The 13,831-nt window shown below is 37.7% G+C and overlaps 1 protein-coding gene across 3 annotated transcripts in view; it reads right to left on the bottom strand.

The window, feature by feature from the left end:
* The window catches only part of LOC106071377 (neuroglian-like), a 232,569-nt gene that overhangs the window by 108,776 nt on the left and 109,962 nt on the right, over positions 1 to 13,831 (bottom strand). For 2 of the 3 annotated variants that reach the window (XM_056024540.1, XM_056024541.1), the window contains exons 12-14: positions 12,678 to 12,812; positions 8,482 to 8,593; positions 333 to 452 (exon numbers count right to left, since the gene is read on the bottom strand). In XM_056024540.1, coding sequence (XP_055880515.1) covers positions 333 to 452; positions 8,482 to 8,593; positions 12,678 to 12,812 — 367 coding nt within the window. The remainder of the gene's footprint in view (positions 1 to 332; positions 453 to 8,481; positions 8,594 to 12,677; positions 12,813 to 13,831) is intronic. The other variant, XM_056024542.1, reaches the window with a different exon arrangement.

The following is a 13,831-nucleotide window of genomic DNA, read 5'->3' as shown; positions in this document are numbered from 1 at the left end:
AGCTGTCTTAGGTTAGATACGGTATTGTTGCAGTGTTCAAATAGTAGACATAGAATGACAGCAAGCAGCTGTCTTAGGTTAGATACGGTATTGTTGCAGTGTTCAAATAGTAGACATAGAATGACAGCAAGCAGCTGTCTTAGGTTAGATACGGTATTGTTGCAGTGTTCAAATAGTAGACATAGAATGACAGCAAGCAGCTGTCTTAGGTTAGATACGGTATTGTTGCAGTGTTCAAATAGTAGACAATATTTCAGGAGTATTATATTACTGTATTGCTTATTATGTTGTCAAAATTGAAGGATTTATGGGTAAAATTGTGAACATGTCACCTATAGTGAAATACTGTATTGGAGCGTTGTTAAAACTTCCAGGCATCCAAGTCAGGTTAGCACTTTGACCAGCTGCACACGATTCTGTAATATTTAGCTGTGTTGGCGGCAGGGGGAAATCTATTGACAAATAAAACAATGTGTTTACATTCCAGTAGTTCATTGCGTAACAATAGTTTTCTAGCTGGAGCTCTAGATCTCTATAAACACAAGCAAAAGCAATGAACAGAAAAAACAACATTTGTGTGACAGGTGGGGAAATGTGATGTGTGTTTGGCGCGTTTTATGTCTAGGGGATGATTATTTTTAAAGCTATCACACACCAACCTATCAGCATATGAATCGGGAGCAAACACGCAACGAGACAAAGCAATGAAAGATAGATACAAAAGTTAACAATAAAAGAATATTTATTTACATAAATATACATATAAGAATGAAAAAGGGGGGGGGGTTGCATCTATCTCTAGTGAATACTAGATTTAATCATCACTCGTGCATTTAATAAGAGAGTATGTCACTTTGTCCTCTGACTTAGCTGGTATTCCTGTTGATGTCGCAGCTGGCTGTGTCCTGGCTTGAGGTTCTGCAGCTGGAGGTGGCGCTCTAGCGGATAGAGGGACGCCGGTGATATAGTTCTTGTGGAGTCTCAATCCCCAAAATCTAATATCTGTAGTGGGCACAGTAGGGCGGGTGGCCGGCTACCGTGGGCACAAGGTTACTGCGGGCAGAGCGGATCTGCCGTGGGCAGCGTAGTTGACAGGATATGTCCAGTGAGTTGCAGAGGGTTGGCGTAGCTATGACGTCTCACACAGATCTGAATCTATAGGGACGTCGCACCTAATAGCTTGACAGGTGGGCTGTCGAATAGGCGGGCAATGCCGATAGCGCCAAGTGGTAGAGTTGAGTAGATCTCAGTAGGCAAGTGCAGTGCTGAATAGCACTAAGCACAAAGGTAGTAGGTGATTCTTGATATCAAACAAATAGGCAGGTAAGTAATCCGATAAATAAATAGGCAGTAGGTGATTCTCGATAGCAAATACAGTGCTGAATAGCACTAGGCACCTAAATATGCAGATAAATAGGCAATAGGTGATTCTCGATGGCAACTAAATAGGCAGACACCTGAGGGAGGCTGCGGATAAATAAAGACAAGTTAGGACATGTCTCTTATGCATCTTATCGATGCCCTCGACTGAGGTGCATTCGTCAGATTGGTGAAATTGCTTTAGAGCACAATGAGGAGATGATGACAAATGGGATTTGGAAAATAGATGGCAGATAGTAGCATTATATAAATGTACATAAAAGGGGAAATACTAATATAAAAATGTACATAGAAGGGGAAATAATAATCTGAAATAAACAACACAGGTGGATAGAGAAAGATAAGGGGGGGGATGGGCGGTGGTCAGTGACCCAGACGATTTGTTTACATATGACCGTGGGTCGAGAACAATGGAGCGCACTTGAATGGACAGGGTGTCCGTTCAAGCGGCGCAACTCTCATTAGAGTAAAATGAGTAAAGGGGAGATAATTCATTACAGGGGAGATAACTCATATCTCCTTTCTAAGCGCAGTATTAGTGCGATAGTAAAATTATCAAGGCGGCCAACCGAGATAAAGGAAATAAAATAAGATGTACAAATATATACATAGTTGCATCAACGATCAATTGAGCAACGTAGCATTAATAGATTAATGCAATTCATAAATAAATACATAGGACATGTTTATGTTTTCTACTTACGCCAGTGAGAAATACACAATGCACTAATTAAATATAAATGAACTAAGCAAAATACACATGATAAAATCCAATGGAAATATACACAGAGTAATTAAGATGGAACTTGTGATTAAGTTCGGCTTACCACCAGGTATTCCTCTAGGAGAAAGGATAAATGAAGTAGTCCAGACTCGATAGCTCAACGATAGAGAAATAAGAGGGTCTGATTTGATTTCGATCTACTTTATATAGGCCTGGAAAATGTGGGCGGACACAGGAAATGTCCTAGGCTAAGATTTATCTTACACGTGGGTGGATTTGACTCGAGGTGGGAGTCGCACCTTGGAATATCACGCGGTGTGTTGACCAGGGTAATCTCTTAGATCAAAGAGAGACGTGGGCGAAGGGGGGGGGGAAGAGTGACTTGCATTCCACAAAAGGTGGTGTCATCTGCGCCCGTCAGACATCCGGCCGGTACGATCAAAGAGAACGTGTCTATCTTTGCCCCGGTCAAGGGGAGATAAGTCGAAAGACGTGGCCTAGCTATCTCCAATGTGGTCAACTAAGTCTAGCCTGGAGCGGAAAAGGTGGCGCGGGTGAAGAATTTGGGGGTAGGATGGGGAGATAATTAAAATAAAATAAATAAATAATGAAAAATAATAATTAATGCTGTGCTAATTTAGAGTGACTCTGACAGCGAGTTTTTGACTTGTCACAATTTGAAAAAGTCACTAAATGTCAAAGTTAGAAAAAAAAGGCACCAAAAAAAAAGGCTTATATAACATATTTAAAGTAACAACTATATTTTCTTTGATGTTTTAAGTAGCAGGGAAATTTTCTTTGATGTTTTAAGTAGCAGGGATATTTTCTTTGATGTTTTAAGTAGCAGGGAAATTTTCTTTAATGTTTTAAGTAGCAGGGAAATTTTCTTTGATGTTTTAAGTAGCAGGGAAATTTTCTTTGATGTTTTAAGTAGCAGGGATATTTTCTTTAATGTTTTAAGTAGCAGGGAAATTTTCTTTGATGTTTTAAGTAGCAGGGAAATTTTCTTTGATGTTTTAAGTAGCAGGGATATTTTCTTTGATGTTTTAAGTAGCAGGGAAATTTTCTTTGATGTTTTAAGTAGCAGGGAAATTTTCTTTGATGTTTTAAGTAGCAGGGAAATTTTCTTTGATGTTTTAAGTAGCAGGGATATTTTCTTTGATGTTTTAAGTAGCAGGGAAATTTTCTTTGATGTTTTAAGTAGCAGGGATATTTTCTTTGATGTTCTAAGTAGCAGGGATATTTTTTTGATGTTTTAAGTAGCAGGGATATTTTCTTTGATGTTTTAAGTAGCAGGAATATTTTCTTTGATGTTCTAAGTAGCAGGGATATTTTCTTTGATGTTTTAAGTACCAGGGATATTTTCCCAAAATGTATTTCAAAAAATGTTTTACCATGAGATAACATGGTGTACTAATAGAACGGTCATACTGTTGATGAAACTGAAACATAATGTTGATGAAACTAAAACATACTGTTGATGAAAATAAAACATACTGTTGATTAAACTAAAACATACTGTTGATTAAACTGAAACATACTGTTGATTAGACTGAAACATACTGTTGATTAAACTGAAACATACTGTTGATTAGACTGAAACATACTGTTGATTAAACTGAAACATACTGTTGATTAAACTGAAACATACTGTTGATGAAACTAAAACATACTGTTGATTAAACTAAAACATACTGTTGATTAAACTGAAACATACTGTTGATTAAACTGAAACATACTGTTGATTAGACTGAAACATACTGTTGATTAAACTGAAACATACTGTTGATTAAACTGAAACATACGGTTGATTAGACTGAAACATACTGTTAATTAAACTGAAACATACTGTTGATTAGACTGAAACATACTGTTGATTAAACTGAAACATACTGTTGATTAGACTGAAACATACTGTTAATTAAACTGAAACATACTGTTAATTAAACTGAAACATACTGTTGATTAGACTGAAACATACTGTTGATTAGACTGAAACATATTGTTGAGAGGAGGACATTGTCGTGTGTGACTAAAGTGTTCTTTTCGTGTTGAATAGTTGTTTGTTTGTATGTTTAGGAAATAGTTTGTATTGCGTGTGTTTGTATGTCTAGGAAGTAGTTTGTATTGCGTGTGTTTTTATGTCTAGGAAGTAGTTTTAATTGCGTGTGTTTGTATGTCTAGGAATTAGTTTGTATTGCGTGTGTTTGTATGTCTAGGAAGTAGTTTGTATTGCGTGTGTTTTTATGTCTAGGAAGTAGTTTTAATTGCGTGTGTTTGTATGTCTAGGAATTAGTTTGTATTGCGTGTGTTTGTATGTCTAGGAAGTAGTTTGTATTCGGTGTGTTTCTATTAGGCATGTTTTGTTGTCAAGAATATTGTGTGTGTTTACGTCAGGCTTATTGTTCCTGTAGCAGAGAGAGCTTTCTAGCTGTAGAATTCTGGTTACGCTTCAATCATGATGATATTTCTGTTCGACTGTAGTTGATGACAGCTCTGTAATTTAGCGGCATCTTTAGATCTAAGTTTTACTTTTTTTCAGGATGTTAGGCTTGAGGCTACCATGGAGTTAGTAGTTTTGAGCTTGCCCTTGGAGTCGGGAATGACACTTGATTTGAGCCTTACATCTCCATGTTGTAATATTTGGAGACACGGGCCGTGTGGCCGAAATAGAGTCTGGATGCAATTGAGTGTGGATGCAATAGAGTGTGGATGCAATTGAGTGTGGATGCAATTGAGTGTGGATGCAATTGAGTGTGGATGCAATTAAGTGTGGATGCAATTGAGTGTGGATGCAATTGAGTGTGGATGCAATTGAGTGTGGATGCAATTGAGTGTGGATGCAATTAAGTGTGGATGCAATAGAGGGTGGATGCAATTAAGTGTGGATGCAATAGAGTGTGGATGCAATAGAGTGTGGATGCAATTAAGTGTGGATGCAATAGAGTGTGGATGCAATTAAGTGTGGATGCAATTAAGTGTGGATGCAATAGAGGGTGGATGCAATTAAGTGTGGATGCAATAGAGGGTGGATGCAATTAAGAGTGGATGCAATAGAGGGTGGATGCAATTGAGTGTGGATGCAATTGAGTGTGGATGCAATTAAGTGTGGATGCAATTAAGTGTGGATGCAATTAAGTGTGGATGCAATAGAGTGTGGATGCAATAGAGGGTGGATGCAATAGAGTGTGGATGCAATTAAGTGTGGATGCAATTAAGTGTGGATGCAATAGAGTGTGGATGCAATAGAGTTTGGATGCAATTAAGTGTGGATGCAATAGAGGGTGGATGCAATAGAGTGTGGATGCAATTAAGTGTGGATGCAATAGAGTGTGGATGCAATTAAGTGTGGATGCAATAGAGTGTGGATGCAATTAAGTGTGGATGCAATAGATTGTGGATGCAATAGAGTGTGGATGAAATAGAGTGTGGATGCAATTAAGTGTGGATGAAATAGAGTGTGGATGAAATAGAGTGTGGATGCAATTAAGTGTGGATGAAATAGAGGGTGGATGCAATTAAGTGTGGATGAAATAGAGTGTGGATGCAATTGAGTGTGGATGCAATTGAGTGTGGATGCAATTGAGTGTGGATGCAATTAAGTGTGGATGCAATAGAGTGTGGATGCAATAGAGTGTGTATGCAATTGAGTGTGGATGCAATTAAGTGTGGATGCAATAGAGTGTGGATGCAATAGAGTGTGGATGCAATTGAGTGTGGATGCAATAGAGTGTGGATGTAATTGAGAGTGGATGCAATAGAGTGTGGATGCAATTGAGTGTGGATGCAATTAAGTGTGGATGCAATAGAGTGTGGATGCAATAGAGTGTGGATGCAATTAAGTGTGGATGCAATAGAGTGTGGATGCAATAGAGTGTGGATGCAATAGAGTGTGGATGCAATTGAGTGTGGATGCAATTGAGTGTGGATGCAATTAAGTGTGGATGCAATAGAGTGTGGATGCAATAGAGTGTGGATGCAATAGAGTGTGGATGTAATTGAGAGTGGATGCAATTGAGTGTGGATGCAATTGAGTGTGGATGTAATTGAGAGTGGATGTAATTGAGAGTGGATGTAATTGAGTGTGGATGTAATTGAGAGTGGATGTAATTGAGAGTGGATGCAATAGAGTGTGGATGTAATTGAGTGTGGGTGTAATTGAGAGTGGATGTAATTGAGTGTGGATGTAATTGAGAGTGGATGTAATTGAGAGTGGATGCAATAGAGTGTGGATGTAATTGAGTGTGGATGTAATTGAGAGTGGATGTAATTGAGTGTGGATGCAATAGAGTGTGGATGTAATTGAGTGTGGATGTAATTGAGAGTGGATGTAATTGAGTGTGGATGTAATTGAGAGTGGATGTAATTGAGAGTGGATGCAATTGAGAGTGGATGCAATTGAGAGTGGATGTAATTGAGTGTGGATGTAATTGAGAGTGGATGCAATAGAGTGTGGATGTAATTGAGAGTGGGACCCCATCCTATTCCTCCCCCTCCCCAGTTTTATTCCCCTGTCAGTAAATCTACACATTGTGCTTACACGAGCACATTTATGTCATTGAAATGTGAACTAAAAATGTATTTTATTACTTTGTTCATTCCATCTCAAGTGTAAGCTTGAAAGCAATTCACTAGATTTCTTTAAATCTCTGAAGGCAACCCACACCGCTCAGTTTCTTCCAAGGTACATCTTATTACTTGATTGTTCAATGCAATATGAGGGACTTCATTCGCGAGGCCCACATAATGCACTAGTCTGCCTTGAGAGAGAACGAATGACGTGGTTATTCTCTTCACTTTTTTCCTTCTTGTTATTGAAGTCTTTTGAGTCTTGCTTCTGTCTCTGTTCCATACTTGTAGACAAACGTCATGTTCCCTACTTGTAGACAAACGTCATGTTCCCTACTTGTAGACAAACGTCATGTTCCCTACTTGGAGACAAACGTCATGTTCCCTACTTGCAGACAAACGTCATGTTCCCTACTTGTAGACAAACGTCATGTTCCCTACTTGTAGACAAACGTCATGTTCCCTACTTGTAGACAAACTTCATGTTCCCTCAATGCAAGTGATTATTAGTTTGCTATGATTTTTTTTTTTCTATTTGTCCTCAACCATCTGGTTTCGTATCCACAGAAAGAAACGATGCACTCAACTACCTTCAAAAACAAGGACTGCTGCAGTTCACTCCAACTAAAGACATTCTTCACTACAAGTCGGGAGGACAGCGTTCAAGTCAATAGTATAGTTGCCGAAAGCATCACGGGGAATAGTTGCAGAAACTCAAAGACAGATTCACAAGAAAAAGTGTCAGGCCAAACTGCTGACAATTTTGTATGAGCAGACAAGTTATGGAGTGATATTTATTCCTCATTGGACCAAATTGCTCAATCACCCGATTATTAAAAAGAATACCCAGATGTTTCAGTTCCAAATTCAGTAACATCGCACATTTCGGACTGTTGCTGTAAACGTACCTCCATGTGAGTTTAGTTTTTGGCAAATTCAATTGGATCAAAAGGTACTTAAGATAATGAAAAGATTACACTTCACTCACTTGGCAATTTTGAACAAGAGAAAAATTGATATCGATAAAATTATCCAAAATTTTGCCAGCAAGAAAGCACGTAAGTATATTTGTAAAACTGATTTTTTTTAAATTTAGAAATATCTTTTTTTTTTACAATGAATACACATATTTTTTTGCGTTTTCGCTGTTTTGTTTTTGAAGGGCATCCTATACCCCAGTTACGCTACTAGACATAACATTGTAGGTCATCCTATACCCCAGTTACACTACTAGACATAACATTGTAGTGCATCCTATACCCCAGTTACACTACTAGACATAACATTGTAGTGCATCCTATACCCCAGTTACACTACTAGACATAGCTTTGTAATTAGTTGTATGTACACCACGAGATACAATCAATGATACTGGAGCTCTTTAAGCTAACAATATTTAAACTCTGTGTGAAATGACTTTATATATGAATATTCTTTATATATATATATATATATATATATATATATTTCATTCTACGTGTTGAGAACAAGATTCGAATTGAGTTTTGTTTAAAAAGTGCATCCCTGTAGATCCTCTGTGAGACTTTCTAGGTTTGTCTCACAACGGCACATTTGCCTTTATTTTTCGGGGGCCATGTATTTTTAACGCCAGTGAGTTTTAGATGACTGTATATTAAAAGACATACCGGTGGTTGACATGTATATTAATATCCTTTATTATATTTCATTTCTTTCATCAATAAACTTGTCCCTAGCTCTGAGTGTAGTTTTTAGTATTGAATCTCTAGCGCAATGTTCAATTCTATTTCATGTATCAAGTGGTAGAGAAGTAAAAACGTCTACTGTACCTGTGACAACCAGTCTGGCAGAGGCTGTATCGTTATCTAAACCATTAGTAATGACACACGTGTAGGTCCCAGTATCTCTTTGTTCAGTTCCACTAATTGTCAGAGAATTATCCTAAAGAGAGTCAAATTAAAGTCAATGATTATGTATTAACGGACGAAAAGTGTTTGTGATATCCTGCTCAGAAGTCTGAAGCACCAGCTACATTAAGTGTTTGTGATATCCTGCTCAGAGGTCTGAAGCACCAGCTACATTAAGTGTTTGTGATATCCTGCTCAGAGGTCTGAAGCACCAGCTACATTCACCTGTAATTGTTGTTTCCAGCTAATACTTCAGGTTTTTGAAACCTACATAACATTTTGATCCTTTGCTCTATTGGATGTTTTTTGTATCCTAGAATAGGTTTTTAACCTCAACTCTCTCTGGTCGGGGGTTTTAACCTCAACTCTCTCTAGTCAGGGGTTTTAATCTCAACTCTCTCTGGTCGGGGGTTTTAACCTCAACTCTCTCTGGTCAGGGGTTTTAATCTCAACTCTCTCTGGTCGGGGGTTTTAACCTCAACTCTCTCTAGTCAGGGGTTTTAATCTCAACTCTCTCTGGTCAGGGGTTTTAATCTCAACTCTCTCTGGTCGGGGGTTTTAATCTCAACTCTCTCTAGTCAGGGGTTTTAATCTCAACTCTCTCTGGTCAGGGGTTTTAATCTCAACTCTCTCTGGTCGGGGGTTTTAACCTCCTACCCCCCGGCAACACTCATAGAGTTTGGTGACTCTACTTTGTGTTAGTTTTATAATGAAAATGGGGAGGGGTTAACCTCAAAACCCACTGAAGGAGGGGTTAACCTCAAAACCCACTGAAGGGGGGTTTAAACTCAAGACACTCTGGATGGAGGTTTAAACTTAAAATTTATATTAACCCACTCTGTCCGTCTTTCTGTTGCAATTTTTGAACAAGTAATTTCTCCAACTTCACATTCTAAGAAAAAGTTGAAAATGTGTACACAATTATTCACTGTAACTTATTAAGCAGAATCAAACAAAACATTAACCAATTAATTAATTAATCAGTAGTAATTAATTTCTTTTGCTTGATATAGAAAAATGAAAATAAATCTTACAGTATCGAGATAAATGTACAGTTTACATTTGTACAGTTTTACAGGTGTTTTTTTTAAATATATTTTCCTTGTTCATTTTTCAGTTGGACAGCCGGCATCATATCACAACCACCTCCCGATAACCACACACTTTTTGACCCTTGAAGTCTAAAAGTCCTGGTTACTTTGACAGCAATTTTATTTTGTTTATCGAAAGGCATTTCACAGTTTAAACCCAGCACACATACTTTATTGTTTCACCACAGGGAAAAAAATGCATTATTGGATGGCCCTCTCCCCTTCTCCGTACAAGTGTTTTAGTCAGTTACGTTTATGTAGCTTCTTATTGATGAAGTATTTCAGTTTCTTATTGATGAAGTATTTCAGTCTCTTATTGATGAAGTATTTCAGTCTCTTATTGATGAAGTATTTCAGTCTCTTATTGATGAAGTATTTCAGTCTCTTATTGATGAAGTATTTCAGTCTCTTATTGATGAAGTATTTCAGTCTCTTATTGATGAAGTATTTCAGTCTCTTATTGATGGAGTATTTCAGTCTCTTATTGATGAAGTATTTCAGTCTCTTGTTGATGAAGTATTTCAGTCTCTTATTGATGAAGTATTTCAGTTTTCTTTTTCATCTCATGTGTAACTAACTGAAAGGGTAATCCCTTTTCGTATTGAATACCTCTTTCAAAAAGATATTGAATAGGCCATTATGAGGTTTGGATTCCTTATTCTATATCTAGATAAATCTAGTGGATATATTGATCTAGATCTTGTCCATATAAAATGCCTATTCTGATGCTGCAGACATCTCATGCTCTAGTAGTTTTGAAATGACTTATACAATGAGAAGGAAATACTTATTCACCAGCTTAAGGCTTTGACAAATTATTTCATTACAAAAAAATACTCCTACTTTTTAAAAATACTCATCTGATGAGGTTCAACAAAACAACTAACTCTTCTACTAGATAGAACTGCACTAACAAATAAGACAGTAGACTTCAAACAGTCTTCCACTTCAATAGTCCAGATCTAATTTTTAGTGATCATCATCAAAACTCTGTTTTGCGTAGTGCATGTATGTCACCATACAGGTCGAGAATTAGTTTCTCAGACTCTTGTGCTCTTTTTGAGACTTGTTCCAGTACTGAAACTTTTCGATTTCTATCGGTGGGCCAAGTAGTCAGCCATGGCGGTGCTAGTCACACACTACATTATTACAGGGCTGCCATAGCGTTGGTTCATGTAGCGTGAAGCAATGATGACAGTGTCGATATTGGCGGGCCATGGCCCAAGGCTTTGCAAAGCCTGTAGTACAGGTTTTGAGTTAATGACCACAACCATGTCCCTCGCCCAGGTGAGAGTCAATGACTTCTAACGTTTCATAGATCTACTACTACTACTATTACCACTACTAATCTCATGGGCGTAGCCAGGGGGGGTTCTTGGGGTTCAAACCCCCCCCCGAAATGAAATCCCCCCCGCAGGGGGGGGGGCGACGGAATTAAGTGACTGATTTTTGCTTTCATTTTGTTTATTTTAGGTGAGATTTTAAAACTAAATCATCACTTACCACAGCACAGCCGAGGCAGTTTTGAGTTAAAAACCCTCTACCAGGGGGTTTTGAGTTTAAATCCCCCTACCAGGGGGTTTTGAGATTTTAAAAACCCCTATCAAGGTGTTTTGAGATACAAATCCCTCTACCAGGGGGCTTTGAGTTTAAAAACCCCTAAATTGGGTTTTGAATTTTAAACCCCCTACCAGAGGTTTTTGCAGTTTAATCCCCCTCTTCTATAAAACAACAACAACAAAAAAATGCAAACAACAATCCCCAAATTCCAACAGCACAGTTGAGGAAGATTTTGATTTTAAAACCCCCTCCAAAATTTACGATAAACCCCATCTTCAATATAAAAAAAGCAAATTATACACTCAAAATTTTATGAGCGTAGTCAAGGGGGTTTTGAGTTTACCCCCCCCCCCTTTTCCAGTTGGGGTTTGAAGCTGAAAAGTACCTCTTCAATATAAAAAAAAAAAGCAAATTACACACTATAAAATCTACGAGCGTAGCCAAAGGGGTTTTGAGTTTAAATCCCCCTCCTCCAGATGGCTTTTTCTTTAAAGTTTAAAACCCCTCCAGATGGTTTTGAGTTTAAAATTCCCCTACAGAGCGTTTAGAGTTGAAAACCTCTCTCTTCAATATTATTTTAAAGCAAACTACAGTCACCAAATTCTATGATCGTAGCTAAATGGGGTTTTGAATTAAAAACAAAACAAATCAAAAAAAGAGATTTTTTAGTTTAAAACAACTCAACAGATGATTTGACGAAAAAACTTTCCTTTTCGATATAAAATCTATAGCGAAATACAGGCATGTAATTCCAAGAGCGTAGTCAAGATAGGTTACAAATTTCTACCAGTGGCTTGGGCTCCATTAATAAAGTGTTAATAGTCTTCTGCCGAAATTGAAAATCATTAAATGTGTCTCAACAAAGATGGCTAAGACAGATTTTAGGAGTCAGTCATAGAGATCGGGTCTAAATCAAAGAAATCATATGCCGAACTGGGAGTCGAATCCTTAGTAAGGTTGTGACAGAGCGTCGCATGAGGTTTTGCGGGACATGTTTTCCGACAAAATGAATTACGCAAAATAAGAGTTGCGGAAACAGCTTGCCGGAAAATGTGCTAAACGGCTCGAGAAGGTCTAAGTCAGTAAGAATAGCACATTAGGTTTTTGAAATAAAACTTTTTAATAGCAAGATAATGCACTGTAGATACCTCAGAATATGCATTTTGTTGGCTTTCAATACCAGAAATAGTGCTCGGCGGCGGGGCCCCGCGCTGGGGGAGAGCTGCGAACTCCCCCAGACCCCCTTGCTAGCAAGGGCGGGGAGTCTACAATAACCAGTAAACGTCTTCCGAAAGGGTCAGAATGTAATAAAGATTAATTATGTACACACACACACATACATATATATATATATATATATATATCATTTTTTCTGCCGGGTCCCCCCCCCAAAACCCTCCCCGAAAAAAAATCCTGGCTACGCCCATGACTAATCTGTTCTCCTTGAGAAACTAAAAAGATTCAAACCTGTTTGTTTAGGAACATACGTGTGCCGATTTGAATTGCTTCATGGTCTTTCATCCAAATAGTTCTCATAGTGGAGATCTCTTCAGGATCAGTTGTTCCAGAACATGTAAATTTGGCGTTGATTCCACTTCGAACCTGTAGAGAAATGTTACTATTCAAAAACTAATGTAATTATTATTTTCAATCGCTATTATGGTGATAAGGCGGCTTTTAAATTGAATGAAAGCTTTCTTTTTGACACGGCTACACCAAGTCAATCTCTGCCTATTCTTTGGTAGCTAGTACATGTGTAAAACATAATTGATCTATTATTACAAGGCAGCAAGCAGATCTTTTAATTGTAATGTCTGTACCACTACAAGGTAGCAACCAGATCTTTAAATTGTGATGCATGTACCACTACAAGGTAGCAAGCAGATCTTTTAATTGTAATGCCTGTACCACTACAAGGTAGCAACCAGATCTTTAAATTGTGATGCATGTACCACTACAAGGTAGCAACCAGATCTTTAAATTGTGATGCATGTACCACTACAAGGTAGCAAGCAGATCTTTTAATTGTAATGTCTGTACCACTACAAGGTAGCAACCAGATCTTTAAATTGTGATGCATGTACCACTACAAGGTAGCAAGCAGATCTTTAAATTGTGATGCCTGTAGAGCTACAAAGTAGCAAGTAGATCTTTTAATTGTAATGCCTGTAGCACTACAAGCAAGTACATCACTAAATTGTGATGCATGTACCACTACAAGGTAGCAAGTACATCACTAAATTGTGATGCATGTACCACTACAAGGTAGCAAGTACATCACTAAATTGTGATGCATGTACCACTACAAGGTAGCAAGTAGATCTTTAAATTGTGATGCCTGTACCATAAAAGCATGTATAACGTCACAACAAGATGATTCAATGAACAAATGTCAGTATTTGTTTTGGAGATCAGTGTTATTTCTCAAATTACATTGACATATGCAAGTTCAGTTGTACCTGTATTTAAACACACTGAAGAAACAATGAAAAATAAAATATTTTTGTGTTGAATGCCTTTCATTCCTTTCAATAGAACAAATACTACAGAGATGAACAATGTCAAATATAACATACTTTATTAAATTTTAATAAATTGGAGAATAATTAATATAATAATAA

This window comes from Biomphalaria glabrata, chromosome 3 (genome assembly GCF_947242115.1).
Source record: "Biomphalaria glabrata chromosome 3, xgBioGlab47.1, whole genome shotgun sequence".
Classification (NCBI taxonomy): domain Eukaryota; kingdom Metazoa; phylum Mollusca; class Gastropoda; family Planorbidae; genus Biomphalaria; species Biomphalaria glabrata.
The sequence above is the reverse complement of the archived record's forward strand: the minus strand, read 5'-3'. Positions and strand labels throughout refer to the sequence as shown.